Source organism: Haliotis rufescens, unplaced genomic scaffold (assembly GCF_023055435.1).
Source record: "Haliotis rufescens isolate VD_foot unplaced genomic scaffold, xgHalRufe1.0.p SCAF_26, whole genome shotgun sequence".
In the NCBI taxonomy this organism is placed as follows: domain Eukaryota; kingdom Metazoa; phylum Mollusca; class Gastropoda; order Lepetellida; family Haliotidae; genus Haliotis; species Haliotis rufescens.
The window spans coordinates 6,491,395-6,514,463 of record NW_025963957.1 but is presented as its reverse complement, the minus strand read 5'-3'; the positions used below and the strand labels follow the sequence as shown (position 1 = coordinate 6,514,463).

The window sequence follows — 23,069 nt, the reverse complement described above, 5'->3', positions numbered from 1 at the left end:
CGACGTAACAAGCGCCCAGGGCGCTCTCAAAATTAGAAACAGGAGGCTCTTATTACAATATTATGATGGTGAAAAAATATGTTAAAAGATAAATTTCGTGGTTTATAGTGACAGCCTGAAATGTTTATGTACGACAGATATATTTTTCCAGAATTTAATTGCCCATAATTAAGGGTGCATGTAACACACGGGTGTGTATTATATGCGAATAAATAAGCCTTGTTTACATTGATCAATCAGAAGGGGTGCTAATTGGGATTGTTCACTTGCCAATTCATCAGCAAATATCGCCGTGGGCGCTTATTACGTCGAATACGGTAAGTGTCTGCTATTGAGTAAAAATAACACTTTTTTAGGATTTTAAGATTAAGAAAAATACAATAAAAGAATTGAATACACTGAGTAGAAGAGACAAGCGATTAGCACCATTTTGTTTTAAGCTGTAGATGTTTTGTCAGAGAGACAGGCTATATTTAAGTTTAACCTTATGTACAGGAACATCATAAGCAGACTACAACATATATACATATATTGCACCAATTCTTGTAGCATTTTGAGAGACTATAGCATATAGAGGATGAAACAATACCATTCTTCACATGAAATAAAAACATCCGTTTTGAAACACACTGATGGAAACGAACAAGACAATGAAACATACAGGGAAATAAATCTTACTGTCAGTACATTTGAAACAGCCCCATACACATTCAACACGTCAGAATCAAATGTTGAGATGTGTTTGTGTGCAATGTTTCCAACACACATTTGATAGACAAGGCCCTCAACAGAGAATCTAGGCAGGCAAAACAATATCTCGTGTTGGCTCCGGCAGTTTCATATCTGGTCAATGATAAGGCCAATAAATTATGTCATAAGGTGAGAGGTCAAGGTCGGTTGGAAAAAACTTCTCAATAAAGTGTTTGGGTACATTTAAGTGGAAGTATAAATGTTATCGCTCAACATGGCATACAACTTCTTACTGGAATTGAATAACTCCCGTATGAAAATAGTTGGGACATTGCTCAACAAAAAAAGAAAGGAAAAAAAAAACAGACAAAATCTCTCAGTCGGAAAGAAGACAGAATAAAACTGTGCACTGATTTCATAATTTCAAGATTTGTTATAAATGTATCATTAAATGTGTATCACCATTTAAAATTGAATTTAAATCATAGCCTTTTTAAAAACAATACATATTTTGCCTTAATGTACTGTTTAAGGGACACACAAACATATTATAAAAACATAGTCAATATGACACTTTATGTCAATATATATCACCATATGGTTTAGTTTTATGAAAGGCACTAAAATGGACAGTCAATATTTTCATAAACCAATTGGAAAAGATCTTAGTGCTTTGCCTTTTACATCTCTCATGAAATGGCACGAGAGTTACTTGTCCAATGTTCGTAGGGTTTAAATTGTTTTGTGGAAAGTCTCCGTGCAGAGACAAATACAACATGACACTAACAGTCCAACAACATTCCAGTTATATATTAAAATGATTGAAGAGGTAGTACACGCCCAAGCAACACAAGCGTAGAGTCGTCTTACTGACCAAGCACCAAGTATGATAATATATTACATGAATACAACACCATCAACACAATAGCCTACCTGTTAACGAGTACTTTACAATACGTTTGACGTCACAATAATGCCAACCATACACTGCAGAGTATAACATCTTTAATCCATCGCCAGCACCATCGTCTTCAAGAACAAGACTCAATGAGCATGAGCCCTACTATTGAAAGATCTACAATCCACCCTGGTTATAATGCCAGGTTTTTTCTCAGAACAGATTTCTGCACAAAATTCCCAGGCTATAATGCCACCCTGGTTATGATCACAATGCTAATGTTTTTCAGAACAAACGTTCCAATTCACTGGTTACAAAAATTGGAAATGTGCTTATACTTATTCAAATTATAACTACCCCGGGTAATTGAACTGACCTCCACTGTTTCCGCAGCTAATCCCCAAACAGGGATTCATTCACCCAGTCATCTAATCCCTGTGATACCCCTGTGATACCCCTGCGATACCCCTGTGATACCCCTGCGATACACCTGTGATACCCCTGCGATACACCTGTGATACACCTGTGACACACTTGTGATAAACCCAATCATTCAATTGCCCAAACTGTAAACTCAAGCTTATGATCTGATGGACTGTATTGACAATACAGTGGCCCCAATTGTTGGTTTTTTGTTTAACACCACATTCAGCAATATTCTAGCTATATGATGGCAGTCTGTTAATAACGGTGAGCCTGACCACCCAATCCAGGTTGTTGCCTCTTATGACAAGCATAGTTTTCAGTCACCAACAAATTTATCGGATCAGTTACTTTTGCCTCAGTATATGAAGAGATGGAGTTCGAGACTGCAGGGGTCTTAGGGTGTGAGAGAGGTGGGTGCTGCTTCAATATATCACACCCCAAAAGTTGTTTCCCTTTTAAACTGCTCTACGTCTCACGCGGTGAAGGAAAGCAAAGTAGTTGTTCAGTAAAGCATGTATGTGGTATAAAAGAAATATATATTCCGGCATAGAAGGATTCCAACCAATCTTCTGTAGTTGTTCAGTAAAGCATGTATGTGGTATAAAAGAAATATATATTCCGGCATAGAAGGATTCCAACCAATCTTCTGTAATTGTTCAGTAAAGCATGTATGTGGTATAAAAGAAATATATATTCCGGCATAGAAGGATTCCAACCAATCTTCTGTAGTTGTTCAGTAAAGCATGTATGTGGTATAAAAGAAATATATATTCCACAGCATAGAAGGATTCCAACCAATCTTCTGTAATTGTTCAGTAAAGCATGTATGTGGTATAAAAGAAATATATATTCCGGCATATAAGGATTCCAACCAATCTTCTGTAATTGTTCAGTAAAGCATGTATGTGGTATAAAAGAAATATATATTCCGGCATAGAAGGATTCCAACCAATCTTCTGTAATTGTTCAGTAAAGCATGTATGTGGTATAAAAGAAATATATATTCCGGCATAGAAGGATTCCAACCAATCTTCTGTAATTGTTCAGTAAAGCATGTATCTGGTATAAAAGAAATATATTTCGGCATAGAAGGATTCCAACCAATCTTCTGTAATTGTTCAGTAAAGCATGTATCTGGTATAAAAGAAATATATATTCCGGCATAGAAGGATTCCAACCAATCTTCTGTAATTCTTCAGTAGAGCATGTATCTGGTATAAAAGAAATATATATTCCGGCATAGAAGGATTCTGACCAATCTTCTGTAATTGTTTAGTAAAGCATGTATCTGGTATAAAAGAATTATATATTCCTGCATAGAAGGATTCTGACCAATCTTCTGTAATTGTTCAGTAAAGCATGTATGTGGTATCAGAAATATATATTCCGGCATACAAGGATTCCAACCAATCTTCTGTAATTGTTCAGTAAAGCATGTATGTGGTATAAAAGAAATATATATTCCGGCATAGAAGGATTCCAACCAATCTTCTGTAATTGTTCAGTAAAGCATGTATCTGGTATAAAAGAAATATATATTCCAGGGTAGGAGGATTCCAACCAATCTTCTGTAATTGTTCAGTAAAGCATGTATCTGGTATAAAAGAAATATATATTCCGGCATAGAAGGATTCCAACCAATCTTCTGTAATTGTTCAGTAAAGCATGTATGTGGTATAAAAGAAATATATATTCCGGCATAGAAGGATTCCAACCAATCTTCTGTAATTCTTCAGTAGAGCATGTATCTGGTATAAAAGAAATATATATTCCGGCATAGAAGGATTCTGACCAATCTTCTGTAATTGTTTAGTAAAGCATGTATCTGGTATAAAAGAATTATATATTCCTGCATAGAAGGATTCTGACCAATCTTCTGTAATTGTTCAGTAAAGCATGTATCTGGTATAAAAGAAATATATATTCCGGCATAGAAGGATTCCAACCAATCTTCTGTAATTGTTCAGTAAAGCATGTATGTGGTATAAAAGAAATATATATTCCGGCATAGAAGGATTCCAACCAATCTTCTGTAATTGTTCAGTAAAGCATGTATGTGGTATAAAAGAAATATATATTCCGGCATAGAAGGATTCCAACCAATCTTCTGTAATTGTTCAGTAAAGCATGTATCTGGTATAAAAGAAATATATATTCCAGGGTAGGAGGATTCCAACCAATCTTCTGTAATTGTTCAGTAAAGCATGTATGTGGTATAAAAGAAATATATATTCCGGCATAGAAGGATTCCAACCAATCTTCTGTAATTGTTCAGTAAAGCATGTATGTGGTATAAAAGAAATATATATTCCGGCATAGAAGGATTCCAACCAATCTTCTGTAATTGTTCAGTAAAGCATGTATGTGGTATAAAAGAAATATATATTCCGGCATAGAAGGATTCCAACCAATCTTCTGTAATTGTTCAGTAAAGCATGTATGTGGTATAAAAGAAATATATATTCCGGCATAGAAGGATTCCAACCAATCTTCTGTAATTGTTCAGTAAAGCATGTATCTGGTATAAAAGAAATATATATTCCGGCATAGAAGGATTCCAACCAATCTTCTGTAATTGTTCAGTAAAGCATGTATGTGGTATAAAAGAAATATATATTCCGGCATAGAAGGATTCCAACCAATCTTCTGTAATTGTTCAGTAAAGCATGTATGTGGTATAAAAGAAATATATATTCCGGCATAGAAGGATTCCAACCAATCTTCTGTAATTGTTCAGTAAAGCATGTATCTGGTATAAAAGAAATATATATTCCAGGGTAGGAGGATTCCAACCAATCTTCTGTAATTGTTCAGTAAAGCATGTATGTGGTATAAAAGAAATATATATTCCGGCATAGAAGGATTCCAACCAATCTTCTGTAATTGTTCAGTAAAGCATGTATGTGGTATAAAAGAAATATATATTTGGTTATAGAAGGATTCCAACCAATCTTCTTTTGCCGTGTCATCAGTCCTGAAACATGACAAGCGCATGAATACACCAACAAAACATGTAATGTCAACTGATTATCATCATTGATTCCAAACTTTATGTTTAGTGTCGGCACTGGTTTTATATTATTAACATAAACAACATTAAACTCGTCGTGCTTCAGTACACGGCTTGGTCTTGTGGATGATGTCACCTACAGTAGTCCTTGAGTTAGGCAGCACTGGACATCACAACGGCAGTAACCATAGCAACCAGACTGGTCAATGTCAGCTTAGGATGGCCTGAAGAGAGGGATATATATATATACTCACCGCCAAAATAAACGCAAAACCATAGAAACATATGACATAGTATGACATGAACACGAATATGATGTTCTATTTATTACATAGAGATAAATTTCAGTGTTTACCTATCAGAACAGCAAGTCACAACAGCAGCGGAACCACAATTTGTCAAATGACGTTAACAATCTTCAGCTATGATGTCGTTTCTAGTGTGACGTCATTCTGACCTCACGTCACAATAAGATTTGAATGATGTCCGGAGGATGGAAACAATACACTGTTGTCTTGTGACATGATATGACCATAGTGAGTGAGTGAGTGAGTGAGTGAGTGAGGTTTAACGCCGCTTTTAACAGTATTCCAGTTATATCGCGGCGTGTCAGCTTAATGTGGGAGGAAAGCCCGAAGTGATGCAGGTCTCAGACGTTTACCACTTCGGTGAAACCCACAAGCACGGCTATGGTGCTGACAAACCTAGAAACATAATAGGGGCGAACCTTGATTCGAACCAACGATCATAGGTTTTCTGGCGTGCCAAAGGGATGCAACTCTGCACAGCAAATCGCAGCGCCTTAGATGACTGGGCCACCAGTGCCACTTGATATGACCATAGGGCACATACAGAATACTACTCATCCTCGTTAGATACCATTTTTAGGAAACAAGTCGACTTTCTTAAAAATGGTATCTAAAAAGAATGAGTGTTCTATTGTAATTAATACCCACGTTATATATATATTTAAGTGTAAATACATAACAACTTTTGTTCATTGACCAAACTGAAACTGGTTGCAAAATCTGGTTGCGCATGAATATTGATATATGCCCAAATATGGGGATTGTTGACAGCTTTGAACGAAGGGCAAGGTCACCACCGGAATAAGAAAAACAACGGTGATCTACTCATAGCGTTTTACGCTAGAGATCAGGAATGTTTTTGTTCACATTTGGGATATTTTGGGCCACATGATCAGAAATCAGGCACTTGTCTACAGAGTTTTCCTGAGGTCTGTGTATGTCTGACATGAGGTAGCACACCCTTAATATACATACACCCTGAGGTCTGTGTAGACTGTCTGACATGAGGTACAACACCCCTAATATACATACACCCTGAGGTCTGTGTGTGTCTGACATGAGGTAGCACACCCTTAATATACACACCCTGAGGTCTGTGTAGACTGTCTGACACGAGGTAGCACACCCTTAATTTACATACACCCTGAGGTCTGTGTAGACTGTCTGACATGAGGTAAAACACCCTTAATATACATACACCCTGAGGTCTGTGTAGACTGTCTGACATGAGGTAGCACACCCTTAATATACATACACCCTGAGGTCTGTGTGTGTCCGACATGAGGTAGCACACCCTTAATATACATACACCCTGAGGTCTGTGTAGACTGTCTGACATGCGGTGGCACACCCTTAATATACATACACCCTGAGGTATGTGTGTATCCAACATGAGGTAGCACACCCTTAATATACATACACCCTGAGGTCTGTGTAGACTGTCTGACATGAGGTAGCACACCCTTAATATACATACACCCTGAGGTCTGTGTAGACTGTCTGACATGAGGTAGCACACCCTTAATATACATACACCCTGAGGTCTGTGTAGACTGTCTGACATGAGGTAGCACACCCTTAATATACATACACCCTGAGGTCTGTGTAGACTGTCTGATATGAGGTACAACACCCCTAATATACATACACCCTGAGGTCTGTGTGTGTCCGACATGAGGTAGCACACCCTTAATATACATACACCCTGAGGTCTGTGTAGACTGTCTGATATGAGGTACAACACCCCTAATATACATACACCCTGAGGTCTGTGTGTGTCCGACATGAGGTACAACACCCCTAATATACATACACCCTGAGGTCTGTGTAGACTGTCTGACATGAGGTAGCACACCCTTAATATACATACACCCTGAGGTCTGTGTAGACTGTCTGACATGAGGTAGCACACCCTTAATATACATACACCCTCAAGGTCTGTGTAGACTGTCTGACATGAGGTACAACACCCCTAATATACATACACCCTGAGGTCTGTGTCTCTCCGACATGAGGTAGCACACCCTTAATATACATACACCCTGAGGTCTGTGTGTGTCCGACATGAGGTAGCACACCCTTAATATACATACACCCTGAGGTCTGTGTGTGTCCGACATGAGGTAGCACACCCTTGATATACATACACCCTGAGGTCTGTGTGTGTCCGACATGAGGTAGCACACCCTTAATATACATACACCCTGAGGTCTGTGTAGACTGTCCGACATGAGGTAGCACACCCTTAATATACATACACCCTGAGGTCTGTGTGTGTCCGACATGAGGTAGCACACCCTTAATATACATACACCCTGAGGTCTGTGTAGACTGTCCGACATGAGGTAGCACACCCTTAATATACATACACCCTGAGGTCTGTGTGTGTCCGACATGAGGTAGCACACCCTTAATATACATACACCCTGAGGTCTGTGTAGACTGTCCGACATGAGGTAGCACACCCTTAATATACATACACCCTGAGGTCTGTGTAGACTGTCTGACATGAGGTAGCACACCCTTAATATACATACACCCTCAAGGTCTGTGTAGACTGTCTGACATGAGGTACAACACCCCTAATATACATACACCCTGAGGTCTGTGTAGACTGTCTGACATGAGGTAGCACACCCTTAATATACATACACCCTGAGGTCTGTGTGTGTCCGACATGAGGTAGCACACCCTTAATATACATACACCCTGAGGTCTGTGTAGACTGTCTGACATGCGGTGGCACACCCTTAATATACATACACCCTGAGGTCTGTGTAGACTGTCTGACACAAGGTAGCACACCCTTAATATACATACACCCTGAGGTCTGTGTAGACTGTCTGACATGAGGTAGCACGCCCTTAATATACATACACCCTGAGGTCTGTTCAGACTGTCTGACATGAGGTAGCACACCCTTAATATACATACACCCTGAGGTCTCTGTAGACTGTCTGACATGAGGTAGCACACCCTTAATATACATACACCCTGAGGTCTGTGTAGACTGTCTGACACGAGGTAGTTCACCCTTAATATACATACACCCTAAGGTCTGTGTAGACTGTCTGACATGAGGTAGCACACCCTTAATATACATACACCCTGAGGTCTGTGTAGACTGTCTGACATGAGGTAGTACACCCTTAATATACATACACCCTGAGGTCTGTGTGTGTCTGACATGAGGTAGCACACCCCTTATATACATACACCCTGAGGTATGTGTGTATCCAACATGAGGTAGCACACCCTTAATATACATACACCCTGAGGTCTGTGTAGACTGTCTGACATGAGGTACAACACCCCTAATATACATACACCCTAAGGTCTGTGTAGACTGTCTGACATGAGGTAGCACACCCTTAATATACATACACCCTGAGGTCTGTGTAGACTGTCTGACATGAGGTACAACACCCCTAATATACATACACCCTGAGGTCTGTGTAGACTGTCTGACATGAGGTACAAGACCCCTAATATACATACACCCTAAGGTCTGTGTAGACTGTCTGACATGAGGTAGCACACCCTTAATATACATACACCCTGAGGTCTGTGTAGACTGTCTAACATGAGGTAGCACACCCTTAATATACATACACCCTGAGGTCTGTGTAGACTGTCTGACATGAGGTAGCACACCCTTAATATACATACACCCTGAGGTCTGTGTAGACTGTCTGACATGAGGTAGCACACCCTTAATATACATACACCCTGAGGTCTGTGTAGACTGTCTGAGACGAGGTAGTACACCCTTAATATACATACACCCTGAGGTCTGTGTCTCTCCGACATGAGGTAGCACACCCTTAATATACATACACCCTGAGGTCTGTGTGTGTCCGACATGAGGTAGCACACCCTTAATATACATACACCCTGAGGTCTGTGTAGACTGTCTGACATGAGGTAAAACACCCGTAATATACATACACCCTGAGGTCAGTGTAGACTGTCTAACATGAGGTAGCACACCCTTAATATACATACACCCTGAGGTCTGTGTGTGTCTGACATGAGGTAGCACACCCTTAATATACATACACCCTGAGGTCTGTGTAGACTGTCTGACATGAGGTAGCACACCCTTAATATACATACACCCTACAGTCTGTGTGTGTCCGACATGAGGTAGCACACCCTTAATATATATACACCCTATGGTCGGTGTAGACTGTCCGACATGAGGTAGCACACCCTTAATATACATACCACACCCTTAATATACATACACCCTGAGGTCTGTGTGTGTCCGACATGAGGTAGCACACCCTTAATATATATACACCCTATGGTCGGTGTAGACTGTCTGACATGAGATGGCAGCACCCTAAGATGTATGCGTAAAAATACACCAAGTTTTGATATATCTGGAAAATGTAGTTCAAGGAGTACCAGTTCCATTCTGAAGTCTACACACATAATGTTCAAAAGTATCGACTCCTCTGTACTTGATATTGACATGGAACAAACATGTCGGTACTGGCACGAAGATACTCAGGTTGAGCTTTTAGCAATAGTTTAGCACTATCACGGCGGGGGACACCAGAAATGGGCTTCATACATTGTACCCATGTCAGGAATCGAACCTGGGTCTTCGGTGTGACGAGCAAACGCTTAACCAGTAGGTTACCTGTCCGCCCCTACTTCGGTTGAGGTAAAGCATGACTATTGAAGCAGGAATGTGTGTTGGACATACCGGTGTAGGTTGGAGCGGCTTTGTTGGTTGGGCTGACTGTGTTGGTTGGTCTGACTGTGTTGGTTGGTGCAGGTGCGCTTGGATGCGGAGCTCCATTGCAAGACACGGTTGTGGCTGATGTGCCTACAACATATACAAAAGTACATTCGACATTCATAACATAATATATGATCCTTATGTTATTCAGTGCTTCATAAGTTGTTAAAATAATAAAGCTACAAGACCCTTTCCAAATCCAATAGAAATCTCTGCATAAAGCAGAGTCGACTGTACGAGTATTAAATACTGATGATACCAGGTGTTTGTGAAAAGGAGAGTGCATCCTCCCCCATTGGTGTCGCAAACACATGCAAAGGCAAGTCAATTGTTCACCTGACAAAACACGGGACATATGGTACAAGTCACAATAGGGAATTGCATCGGACATCTCTTTTGTCACTGGTGCTTCAAATTATGAAATGTCCTCAAGATGTCTCCCATAAAACTTTCTGAAAGCTCTACTGAGGCCTTGATCAAACAACTTCTGAGCAAGACTCATATGATGCTCTTTGAAATCTTGGCAAAGAAGGCAAATCAGACACATGCACGACTGGCTTCAATATGTAAGAAATAATAATAATGAAATGTTTTGCTTCATATGTCTTTATTGCCTTGATATTCAATTACTTAACATCGCTCAAGTTTGAGGCCATGCATACATAGCGGTTATCACGCGAGTGTGTTTGGGAATGGTAAATATCCTGCATTAGGAATAAACATTGTATTTAGCAAGCCTTGGCGAGCTAAATACATAGTGTTTATTCCTAATGCAGGATATTTACCATCCCCAAACACACTCGCATGATAACCTCTTTATCATAAAATGTCATTCTTTAATTCTGTGCTTTAAAATCACTTTCCCTCTCTCACAAACATTACCTAAACATTGTGAGTTTTCCTGGAATGCTTGCATTAATAGTTATTACGTCACAGAGTAAGTGATGCGTCAGTCGGACAGTGACAGTAGCCAATATAGTTCCAACTGAAATCTGTTTCTTATACAGTGGCGAAGCAACATATACGCAAAACAACAGGGTTTTTTATTGCCTTTCGCGGCAATCCATCGGTCCGTCCGCTAGAGTAACTGCCCTTTGTCAAAGGGAAGCTACTCTAAACCCTAGTCTATGAGACGTTACGGCCACGGTCAGACGTTGTTGACAGTCAGTCTGTCCGGTCATAACGTTAAGAAGTGTAGTCAGATGTACACACAGCGACAAAACGAAACAAGGTAACAATTCAAACATATTTCGGCCAAATCAAACTATTTTGATTTGTGGAGAAGGTTTCAAGCGGCAGAGGTCTACAAGCACAGAGTTGCCAAAACTTATAAAATGCCTTAGCTACGTCACAGTTAGACACTGTTTTTCTGTATATATGAGACTGCTCTTTTGATAATGATAGCAATTATCCCTGTAGTTTATCCAGATTCCCGATGGTTAATTCTGACTCGATCGCCGAATGACGAGTGCGACGCCATGTTTGTTTATAAACAGTGAAAGTAGTCCTACTTGACCTTTGATATTTGCATCTCTATCCGCATATGACGCCAACAGATATCGTTTTTATCCGTTGGCTTTATCCTGCCGAGAAACCTACCCATTATATGATAAATTAGCCTACACAATCATTTACAACTACTGTCCTTCCCATTCACTGTGCATTCTGTTCCTGGCGGAGTACTTCCCGGCATATTGGAATACTTCATTCCCCAAATAAAAAGGATTGTTTTAAGATTTTGTTGGAATTCGTTCCCCTGTACTTTTTCTAATGTCTTATACACAAAGATCATTGACGTCCGAGAATATCCTTCCCTGGACTTCTCATTGACCTTGGCAATTCTTTTGGTTCATGTCATGAATTGGTCAAAGGTCAAGGTCATGAGAAAGAAACAATTAACATATAAGGTTTATGGTTACACTTTCTCAAAAAGTAACAAATACATTTATCTTCAAACTTGGATACACCTTCCCCATGTAGCCCTGATTGGAAACGCTTTGGTCAAAATAAGTCAAAGGTCAGAGTACAGCTTTTTGTCACATCATTGTCAGATTCTGATGTTATCTCTATAGACATGTTTCTCCATATTTCAGGGATAGACAGAGTGCCATTGTTCCCGCAGCACACATAATTAGGAAATGGCACGCTTGAATTTTATGTACAGTGCTTACTGGGCACAGTCATTGTCATTAAAGGTACTTAATTAAATTTTTGTCCTGTCTTGAAAAAATTAAATCCCATTTCCTCCATCGTTTCAGGCGTTTGAGTATACGTAAAATTACATTTGAATGTAAACACATCTTTCCTTATATTGATGGAAAACCATGACTTAAATAGCTAGGCCTTTCATTTCAAATGAAGTGCTTATTCGTGGAGATTCTTGTGAAAAACCTTATAGATCTAGAGGATTGCTTTTTGTCTAAAAAGAAAAACCTACTGCTGTAACTTCTAACAAAGTTTTGGGAGCCAATTATCACCGAGTGCGAGTGCATTGAAACTGAAAAACTTACTGAGAAGCGAAAAATTTAATGCAGTCACTATTGACATGGTTGTGAGTAAGTGCATATTTCATGAAAGATATTTTGTATAATCTCTCTGTACTATGCAAAATATCAATATTTATAAGCTTAATTTTTTTCTGCATCCATTCTCTACATTTGTGCTTACCAGACGTACAAATGTGCGTCTCATAAAACCCTGCATGTTCATTGTCAGTTACAGTTGCACCCTTACAATCCTGACATTTGGTAATTGTGGGATCTAAAGAATTTTAATGAACAAGGTTTGGAAGTAGTCAGTAAGTGAGTGAGAATGGTTTTACACAGCTTATATCACAGCAGGACACAAGAAACAGGCTTCACACATGTGGGGAATCGAACCCAGGCCTTCGGTTTGACAAGCAAATGCCTTAACCGCTAGGCTACCCCACCGCCCCATCTGAGAGTGGTCGATATCTTTAGGCCTTAGAAGCATTGAGGAAATGTCAGTGAAGGGACTGCACTGTTTTCGCAAGTATTTGCAGACACCTGTGCCTCTAATACTTACTTTACTGTCCGAACACGCAGAGTTTTGCGAGACTACCGCAGCGCTCTTGGACAATCCCGGTGAAGAGGAAGTTAGTAGGACACCCAATGGCGTAGACTTAAAAACATAACCATGAACTTGGATTATTCACAGTGCATAATTCATTCCTAAGTAACTCAAATGTCTAAAAGCTCCTTCATTGGAAACCTCCCTCTGCTTATCGATAATCGAAGTATTAACGGAAGAACTGGTGCAGAAATGTCTACATTCAGTAACATGGGCTGCCTTCCGTGACACAAGCCTCTTACCCTTCACTCTCATCCACAAGTAGTTGCCGTCTTTGCCCTCCTTCCCCCCGGCATTGTACACCAACTGCACCTGCTTCACATTCTTCAATTCCCAAGCAGAAAATGGATTTGTACCAGAATATCTAAGTCCCGAAACAGTGTTAACTTCTCCAGCTCTGGGATGGACGATGGAACCTGCAGTCATGGTATATTTGTCGGTGTCGTTGGCGCGGGGCTGGATCAGGGCCTCAATGACCTGCATTGTCATTCCCGCTCCCCGGATCTCACAGGTGCAGGTCTTGTTTGGGTAGTCTACGGTATAGTTCCCTGGGTAGTTTGGAGACTTCAGATACAAGTAACTGTCCGGCCCGGATGCAACTCCGCCCAAACTGCAGATGTCAAGTGGGGTCTCTGGAAAACAACACACACTGAGTGAGTGAGTGAGTGGATTAAGGCTGGGAAGCGTAACTTGGGTACTCGGGTCAGGTCCTAAGTAGGACCCGGGCCTCACAGGCCATCCCGGCTGTCCTGTCTCCAGCACATTACACAACTCATTATGAAGATGCCATTTAGTGGTTCTTTGAAAATCTAAGAAAACATTTTGTGAATGACCTCAATATTTTGTTGTGTATAATGTTAATAATAGGTTTTTTTCCATATCCAAGGTCATGCTTCCGTAAGATATATTCTGGTCTATAGATTATTAGCCGAGTGAGATATTACATATTTTTTTAGTACTAAAAAAGACTAATAATCTCTTTATGCGTGTGACCTGGGACCTGACTGAGCGTGTGACCTGGGACCTGACTGAGCGTGTGACCTGACTAAGTGTGTGATCTGACTGAGCGTGTGACCTGGGACCTGATTGAGCGTGACCTGACTGAGTGTGTGACCTGGGACCTGGCTGAGTGTGTGACCTGGGACCTGGCTGAGTGTGTGACCTGGGACCTGGCTGAGTGTGTGACCTGACTGAGTGTGTGACCTGGGACCTGGCTGAGCGTGTGACCTGGGACCTGACTGAGTGTGTGACCTGGAACCTGACTGAGCGTGTGACCTGGCTGAGCATGTGACCTGGGACCTGACTGAGCATGTGACCTGGGACCTGACTGAGTGTGTGACCTGGGACCTGGATGAGCGTGTGACCTGGGACCTGACTGAGCGTGTGACCTGGGACCTGGATGAGCGTGTGACCTGGGACCTGACTGAGCGTGTGACCTGGGACCTGACTGAGCGTGACCTGACTGAGTGTGACCTTGGACCTGGATGAGTGTGTGACCTGGGACCTGACTGAGTGTGTGACCTGGGACCTGACTGAGCGTGTGACCTTACTGAGCGTGTGACCTGGGACCTGACTGAATGTGTGACCTGGATGAGTGTGTGACCTGGGATGAGCGTGTGACCTAGGACCTGACTGAGCGTGACCTGACTAAGTGTGTGACCTGGGACCTGACTGTGTGACCTGGATGAGTGTGTGACCTGGGATAAGCGTGTGACCTAGGACCTGACTGAGCGTGACCTGACTAAGTGTGTGACCTGGGACCTGACTGTGTGACCTGGATGAGTGTGTGACCTGGGATGAGCGTGTGACCTGGGACCTGACTGAGCGTGTGACCTGGGACCTGGCCGTGTGTACATTAGCTTCAGCTGTCCACCCCTAATCTGCCTGACACGACTTGATTCACAGGCTGCCTTGACACAGCTGTACTATTGCCAACTGAGGCATATATACACACTCACTCACTCACACAATATGACAATCAAACGATTAAAGTAATATCCAGACAATACATACCAGAAATACACTCATAAAGTAACGTAGGTTGATAGAAGTTCGCCTTGTTACAACTGTCTTCTACCCAGCTTTTCCTCACCGTCTTGTTACACCCTCTGACACCGGTGCAGTCAGTGTCAGAACTGATGTAGTATCGGGTAGAGCAGCTGCCAGGCTTACAGTCATCTGTCATCTCTTGCACATTTGTATCGATGAAATACATCATCTCCTGTTCCGGGCAGGTGATACTGAATGTAGTATTGGCATCGGAGGTACACGGCTTCACATCCTTCACGTCGTCACCTGGAATGAAGTATCAGTATGGCCAGAAGACACACATAGTACCTAGCGTTAAAGGGAAACAACACTCCAATTTGGAAAGTTTTTAAATATTGATCGGCATTGTCTTCATGGATTCAAAATCCGCTTATTATGGACTATAGTTTCAACTGGCTTGACTTGTGTTCGGTGCTATTCTCGCTGCGATGTGTGAAGTGACACCTGTTGGAGGATCAAAGAATGAGAAGCCGTATATCATAACAAAGGTATACAGTAAAGGGTTGCAGCCAAACTGACATGTGTTTCGTTCTGGATTAATATATGCACAACTTGAAAGGGGGTCAACATTGAACAATAAAAACCTACAGAGAATTCAGGTAATTGATGAGGTGATAACACTCTCTATTGATAAAAAATGTGAAATTCAGATAAATTACCACTTAATATGATGATTTACCATTTACATTGTATTTTCTGTTCTTCTAGGCAATGTTTTATACGCAGAAGTAAAGAATAACAAGTGTATTTTCTCGTGAACTAAGCTGGATAGTATATAGCTGTATACACCTATTCTACCAATCTGCAAAAGATACACAACAAAAATAACTTCAAAGAATATTGATGCCATGATGGAATGAATAGTATCTGAAACTATTATTTCATCAGATATAAAATATTCCAACATAGACTTATTTTAGTTCCAGCTTTTACTATGTATATGTAGAATAATAATAACCATAAGTGTAGCACTTTGGAACAACTGATTGCCGGATATGTTTTAGGTATGGAACAATTTGATCAATTGCCGTTAAGGCCTCCCGTGTTCTTGCTACAGCAAATGAATGAAAACAAAATGCAAAAATCGTAATTACAGCCGACAAAAGTTATCTGTGTAATATCAGGCAGTTACCTTGTTTGAGAAATGTTTCCGCAGATATCCACATGAAAGGAACAATTGGCCTTTTTCACACTTTGCTACTTCCAGTTTGAAAGGGAGACTTTGAGAGCCGAAGGTGAAGGCTGGACAGTACATGATACACATGGAGATGTCAACAAGGCACGCAGTCCGGACAAAGTGTGATATCTTAACCATTCCGGTACTATCACGGCAACCATTTATCGTAAGTATTGAATATAATTATTATTCTTATCATTGACAAAATATTTTACAGTTATCGGATCTCCTTACTGATATAACTTTAGCAAGTGAGTCTGGCCGATCTGTTGTAATTTCAATTTCAAATTACCATGACCACCTGATAACTCCCAGTGCAGTTTATGGTAGCTGAACAGACTTAATACAAATCCTACACAGATTGTGTAAAGAATAATTAATTGATTACATACCATTAACCCAAACTATTTATCTATTTGTTTTAGTCAAGGTGTAGAAAATTTTGACCTCTTGACCATATCTAGATAGATGTCAGAAACTAACTAAATTGATATGTTGATTATATTTTTTTATTATATCTTATCATGCTTATTGTAACCTATTAAGAATTTACAATCATAAACAAATCAGAATTTTCAACTGTTGGTGTATTTGATGTATATTGTAATGGACTCAAATACATTCCAATAACATATTAGACCTCTAGATCTACCAGTGCTGTTGTGATTGTGAACAGTAGTTATTCTAATTGTCAATGTTGACTGATTCGATAGCATGAGGCGTAATATTTCAACTGAACTATTACATAAAAGGCATGTAAATATTTAAATTGAAGTACAGTTTGATCTGCAATTTTGTAAACAATATTTCTACCAAAATGATATTTACTTTTCTGTACCAAAATATTCATATCATGAAATGAACAAAAACCCAACTAGTTAATGGCAAGTAAATGTTCAATCTACATATGATCTTTATGTAATGTACACAGACAGATCACTCTTTAACAGTCTGTAACATTTTGCTTTTGTTGACAATCTTTAGAACTTTAGTTAACTTTATTCAAGTTAAGTGGTGTGATCATTTTGATAATTCAATCAAGATGAGAAATAAATAAAGTATAAATACATAGAGGAAATTTGTTTTCCTTCTCAAATAATGGTGATAGCATGAAATTTATCTCATATTGTGATCTGACAAAGTTAATACAAAAATAATACATCTTATTCATATTATATTTACTTTGTGAGCTTCATGACCTTATTCAGAAAACCATAGTGTCAATGAGGCAGACAGACTGTAGGGCTGACAAAACGTGATATTTCACCTGATTTTAATCATCACGTTTCACTATGTATGTTTTCAGCATGGTCAGTCTAAACAAAGTATTTCATGATTAAATACATAATACAAATATCAGTACCAGTTACATTCAAACTAGGGTGAATTTCTGTGTGACATTAATCTAGAGAACTGTAGTACCCTGTCACTACACTGATGTATCTGTTGTGTTTACACAGAATATACAGTTCGAGTTTTAGACATCAGATGAATTGATACCTTCAAGATTGTTCTTAACTAGCAAATATTATTAATCACTGTGATTAATTTTCCTAAAACATCTATTTCAGAAGAATATTGTTTTCTGAATAAACAATATTTTGAGAGAAGGTGAATAAAGCATTGTTTATAAAAAAAAATCATAGGAGTAGAAATATTATTACTATATTATTGAATTAGTTATTTCAGGTTTTGATTCCAGAGAGTCAACACAATGAATATCTATACAGTCTAGTTGAGTCTACTCTGTTGATTTCCTTTCTTCACAGAGAAGCTGTATGCTGAAACTGAAACCATCTCCGGTGATGGAGATCTGGAGGAGCTTTCTGCTGATAGTGACACACTGTGCTTCCTGTCACATTTCACTTAAATAGGACAATGAGGTGCAAAGCCATATCCACCCACTCACTCACCAGCCACATGGGCAATATTTATCAGACTCATGACATTTGAATAAAAGTATTCTACAAAAACACATTGTACCATTTGTTTACAAGCAAGAAAATTATTTTCTCCTGGAATTTAATTAGGTGCTTTTGACTGACAAAGACACCTTGGCCAAGCTGACGGACATGTTCAGTTTTAAAAGTCTGAATAACTGAAGTGAACGATAAACAGGCTTTCGTTGTGAGAAATAAAGGCATGAAAATTTTGGTTTGTTTTCTTTGTTAAATATGAGGAATCCAGATAATTTTAGATTGCTGCATCGCAGGCACTAATATGCGACTATAAGATTAATCAGAGTTATTTAATTGAACCAACACACATTTTATTTGCCTGTTCTAGATATAAGAATTGATTTTAATTATTTGGTTTACAGGTTGTCCAAATTAGAATAAAAGTGATTCCATAAACATATTGTCAGGTTTTGGAAACAGGGAAAAAATATCATTTGGGGATTATATGTCAGATAGTTTTTTCCCCGACCTACTTTGACATTTTATTACTGACTGAACAGACTGGGGGACATTAGTAATTCTCCAAGATGACATTTTATTCCATTTTGGGGGTAAAACTAAACAACATGGACATGGTGGATATATTTTAAGCATGCTAAAAGTTTGTGAGATATCATGACTTAATAAATGAAAGCATATTGCAATGACATAATTTCAATACTTCCTGCGAAACTAACATTTTCTCATCATGAAACTTGATTATCTACATGTATGATATGGTATAAATAATCAGTTTTGGATAATTAAAAAACAATGTAATATTTTACTAACAATTTTATTAACAATGTAATACTTTCATGTAGCCAGCTTTCAAGAGTGTATATATAGACTGTAAATATATATTTGTATATTTACTTTTGAAACTTTATGAAAAGAATAGTTTGGTATTTTTGTTTGATCATAAGTATAATCATATACATTTATCTGCATGAACTTCATCACACAAAGTACGTGATCTGGACTACCAGTTGTCGGACTTTCACCTTTGTGGAAGCCTTGGCGGCTGAGTGGCTTAGATTGCTGACTTGTGTGCTGGCGATTAGGTGCCTCACTCTGGCAGAGTGGGTTCGAATCCCGGATCAGAAAGTGTTATCCCAAATGTAACATTTGTTAGTGAAAATTATGTTATCTTCAGCCGGGCTAGCCCAGTAAAGATCAGTAAAGGTTTGCGTTTAGCTCTAACACTGTGTGGTCGTAGTTGAACTCACCTAGCACCATGAGATGTAGACTATACAGGAAGCACACAACAGCCAACCTTGTCGTAGTCATGTTGAGAGATGGGGGACTTGAGGATGCGAGTGAATGCAGTCTTGGGGTATCCCGGTACCGTACTCACTACTTATTGACAGTATTGCACAATATCTCTTACAACCTTCACTTTCCGTCCGCGTTCACAATGTCACTGACCAACAGCTGTCATTTCATTTGCATCTACATAAATCAATAATGGTTATAGCACCAAAAACACGCTATAATGCAATGCACCAGAGACCGCATACCGAATGCACTATAAGGCGTGGTCGTGTTACGCAGAACGATTCATCGGTCGCACTATAGCGCGGTAATTGCGCGGATGGTAGAGCTCTGGCATCGCCCGGTAAACTGAGGAGGGGCAGGTATGCTGACGATTGGTTGGTTGAAAAACGCTGGTCGGCAATATTGATCCAGCGTACACCGGCAAAATAATTAGGCCTATGTAATTGTGAATAAAACAATAGAAAAACAAGAAAAGTGTAAAAGAGGAATCATTTGGTGAACTAGGATTTGTAACGCATCAAGTTCTGATGTTCTTCAAATCCTGAAAGCAAGGAAATGGCCCTAAACGCACCTGTATTCATATTGTGCGGTAAGCAGTGTAAAGTCAATGTCCTAGCCCCCATCTGCTTGAACAGAAATCTCGACTTAAATATGTCGATCTTCATCAACACAGATACTCTCGTGAGCAAAGCCATATTATTTGTTAAAAATAAATCAACTGATTGTCCCCCACGTTAACCTTCCTGAAATGGGCCTCTCTTTAACGGACGTGCTTTGTTGAAATACTATTTATAGGCGGACCATTTGGCATATAGGCGAGTATTTTGGGTAAACATTTTTTCTTCATTTTTAGAGGCTGAGATTTTTTTTATAAAGGTGAGCTGAGATTTTTTTACGTCGCATTTCAAATTCAACATATATGGATAGTGGACAGTGTTATCACTGTTGCTGTGAATCAAAAGAGTGATTGATTAAGAATTTAATCCCGACAAAACAGAATCAATTGAATTTTCAAGAAAATGTAACGTCACTGTCAATGGTTCTATTGCAAAACAAGGACGATAATTGTTCTTCTGGGTCGGATTCCAGCCCCGCGATGAGGGTCCCTGACAGTCTGGTCTGCTCTTCAAACCAGGGATGCGTCCTACAGTCTCCGTAGCAGTGGCATTGCGATGACGTAGGCTGGACAGTCGAATGTACCGATCCTGTGCAGGGGTGGCAACTCTTGGTCGGCCGGTTCTCGAACGGTCTGCAGTGGCATGGGCGGATACAGCTTTTTTTAAAGGGGGGGGGGGGGGGTGGGGGTGGTGGGGTTGTGTTCACAATTATGACCCATCTATTGTCATTGGTGGTAATTTATACAGAAATGAAGATTTTTTTCGAAATATAAAGGGGGGTGGGGGGGTGCGCACCCCCGCATTTTCGAATTATAAAGGGGGGGTGCGCACCCCCGCAGACACCCCCACCCCCACCCCCGCCCCCCTCTGTATCCGCCCATGAGTGGAATTGAACTGTGTGTATCGGTCATAAATGGTGCTGTGGAGGACGTTGAAGTGGCGTGCAACAGAGGAGTTCAATCTTTGGATACGTCTTATGGCGATGTTCCGAACGACAGCGCGGAGTCTCGTTATTTAAGAACTTGAAAAATGTTGACAATTGAACGACAAATTATTGGCTTATGCGTTCCTTTTTATAACCACTACCACGAGTTACGAATGCCATAACTTGCACGAGCATTTTGCATTAGTGTTTTTTACTCCATGACATTTTTGAACAAGTGTGAAAACAACGTCGTTTAAGACATTGCAAATCGACAATGGCTGCGTTTTTACGCACCGTTTGTCGAATATCAGGCCACCAACATTTTCCAATAACATATATCCAATTTATATACCGGATTTTTTTGTGTCGTCAGGTTCAATGAACTACATACCACCTGTGCGTGTTTTTCAGAGTGTAAGTATAATGATAACGAAATACATAAATAAACATGAAAATATTTTTAAAACATTTTTAAGAATAAATTATTACATAGTGTTTGTTAATGTTATTCAGCAACAGTCATAAGAGGGAGACACGCCTTGTCCTAGACTGGTTTACCTGGCCTAGAGCGCTTCAGCTGCTCGCCTGCAGCCGCTTGAAGGCGAAGAGAAGGGTACCAGTCCAGCTCTATCAGACCAATTTCCCCATACAGCATTTCGCTGCGGTGAAACGTTGAACCATTTCCATGAAGCGGGTTTTTCTGTCGAGACGGGATCGGGTGGTCAGGCTCGCTGACTTGGTTGAAGCATGTCATCGATCCAAATTCCATGGATCGATGCTCATGATATCAATCACTGGATTGTCTGGTCCAGACGCGATTATTTACAAACCGCCGTCATATAGCTGTAATATTGCTGAGTGCGGCCTTAAACAACAAACAAACCAACCATTATAAAATAATATTACAACAATGTAGCTATTAATTTGAAAAGAATATATATGACAAAATATGAAGAATTTGACCACTGTAGATATATCAATGTCAACAGTATCATGAATACCACTATGATTGTGTCAACCTAATACCCCTTGTTCCTTGAAAACAATAACAAATGTTTCAGGAAGTCATTGTTGTGAAACCATTTTACTGGTTTTGTTATCATAATCTGTTTGTTCTCTTTAATATTACATAAATATTTAAACTGAAATTTGCAATATTCTTATTCATGATTCTGAAGGTGCCACATGTAAATTACAATATAGGTACTTGCATCAAAAGGTAGGTATGCTACAAAAAATTCTTTGCGCCGTGTTAATCCTCTGTTCAAAGTTATCTTGTGTAATAATTGTGACTCTGCTCTTTCCACAAGTGCATTGTGGGGCCGAGCTGACACATGTACATATAGCCGACGTTTGGTGTCGCTGGTTATTGTGACTTGATGTGTTTTGTGTTGCAAATATTACAACTCTATTTCCACCATTAATGATTGTAGGCTGACACCGTCATCGATGTGAATCGACGGCCTGGGACGGGATATGGCCGAGGAAGAGCAACCGCGTTCTGTTTATTTGACTGCAGTAAATTTTATGCTGCTAACTACACCAAGCAACCGATGCACATGTGGACATAGTGCTCTTCAAACATTGCCCATTCCGGTGTCCAGAGACATAATTCCTAGGCCTCGAGAACCAACGCCCGCCAACTTTGTGGCTGATGTGGCACAATGGTGTGAATATGTTGGGAAAAACCCCGTGGAATGAGACATGGTTGATATCCCCTTGCTATATGTCTTCCCTCGGAATAATATTAAATTAGTCCATACGTTTAATTAAAATATTTCACCAATCGATATTGATCTGGACTTGCTGGTAGTGAAAGAACGATGTGACCAAGGATACGCTAGTTCACATGGGAGGTAATTTGAATAGCGTCATGACGTCAACCTATTTTGACGTAACGCAAAATGTGTACTT

The 23,069-nt window shown here is 39.9% G+C and overlaps 1 protein-coding gene and 1 long non-coding RNA gene across 6 annotated transcripts; both read right to left on the bottom strand.

The window, feature by feature from the left end:
• Nucleotides 1–1,807: 1,807 nt before the first annotated feature.
• On the bottom strand, nucleotides 1,808–20,159 carry LOC124126964. 3 transcript variants are annotated; one of them, XM_046490489.2, is made up of 6 exons: nucleotides 19,565–20,156; nucleotides 15,186–15,467; nucleotides 13,415–13,804; nucleotides 10,047–10,169; nucleotides 5,165–5,248; nucleotides 1,808–4,988 (listed from the first exon to the last, which is right to left on the bottom strand). In XM_046490489.2, the coding sequence occupies exons 1-5, from the start codon at nucleotides 19,623–19,625 to the stop codon at nucleotides 5,178–5,180; spliced, it is 927 nt and encodes a 308-aa protein (XP_046346445.2). In that variant the 5' UTR covers nucleotides 19,626–20,156; the 3' UTR covers nucleotides 1,808–4,988; nucleotides 5,165–5,177. The 3 variants fall into 3 exon arrangements, with proteins under 3 accessions (XP_046346445.2, XP_046346444.2, XP_046346446.2); XM_046490488.2 differs by having other exon boundaries at nucleotides 1,808–5,248; XM_046490490.2 differs by lacking the exons at nucleotides 1,808–4,988; nucleotides 5,165–5,248 and adding an exon at nucleotides 13,128–13,223 and having other exon boundaries at nucleotides 10,062–10,169; nucleotides 19,565–20,159.
• LOC124126965 lies at nucleotides 14,163–15,173 on the bottom strand. 3 transcript variants are annotated; one of them, XR_007222879.1, is made up of 4 exons: nucleotides 14,982–15,173; nucleotides 14,520–14,717; nucleotides 14,376–14,447; nucleotides 14,163–14,213 (listed from the first exon to the last, which is right to left on the bottom strand). It is a non-coding gene; the product is annotated as an uncharacterized LOC124126965 (long non-coding RNA). The 3 variants fall into 3 exon arrangements; XR_007222878.1 differs by having other exon boundaries at nucleotides 14,376–14,717; XR_007222880.1 differs by lacking the exon at nucleotides 14,163–14,213 and having other exon boundaries at nucleotides 14,447–14,488.
• Nucleotides 20,160–23,069: the final 2,910 nt, after the last annotated feature.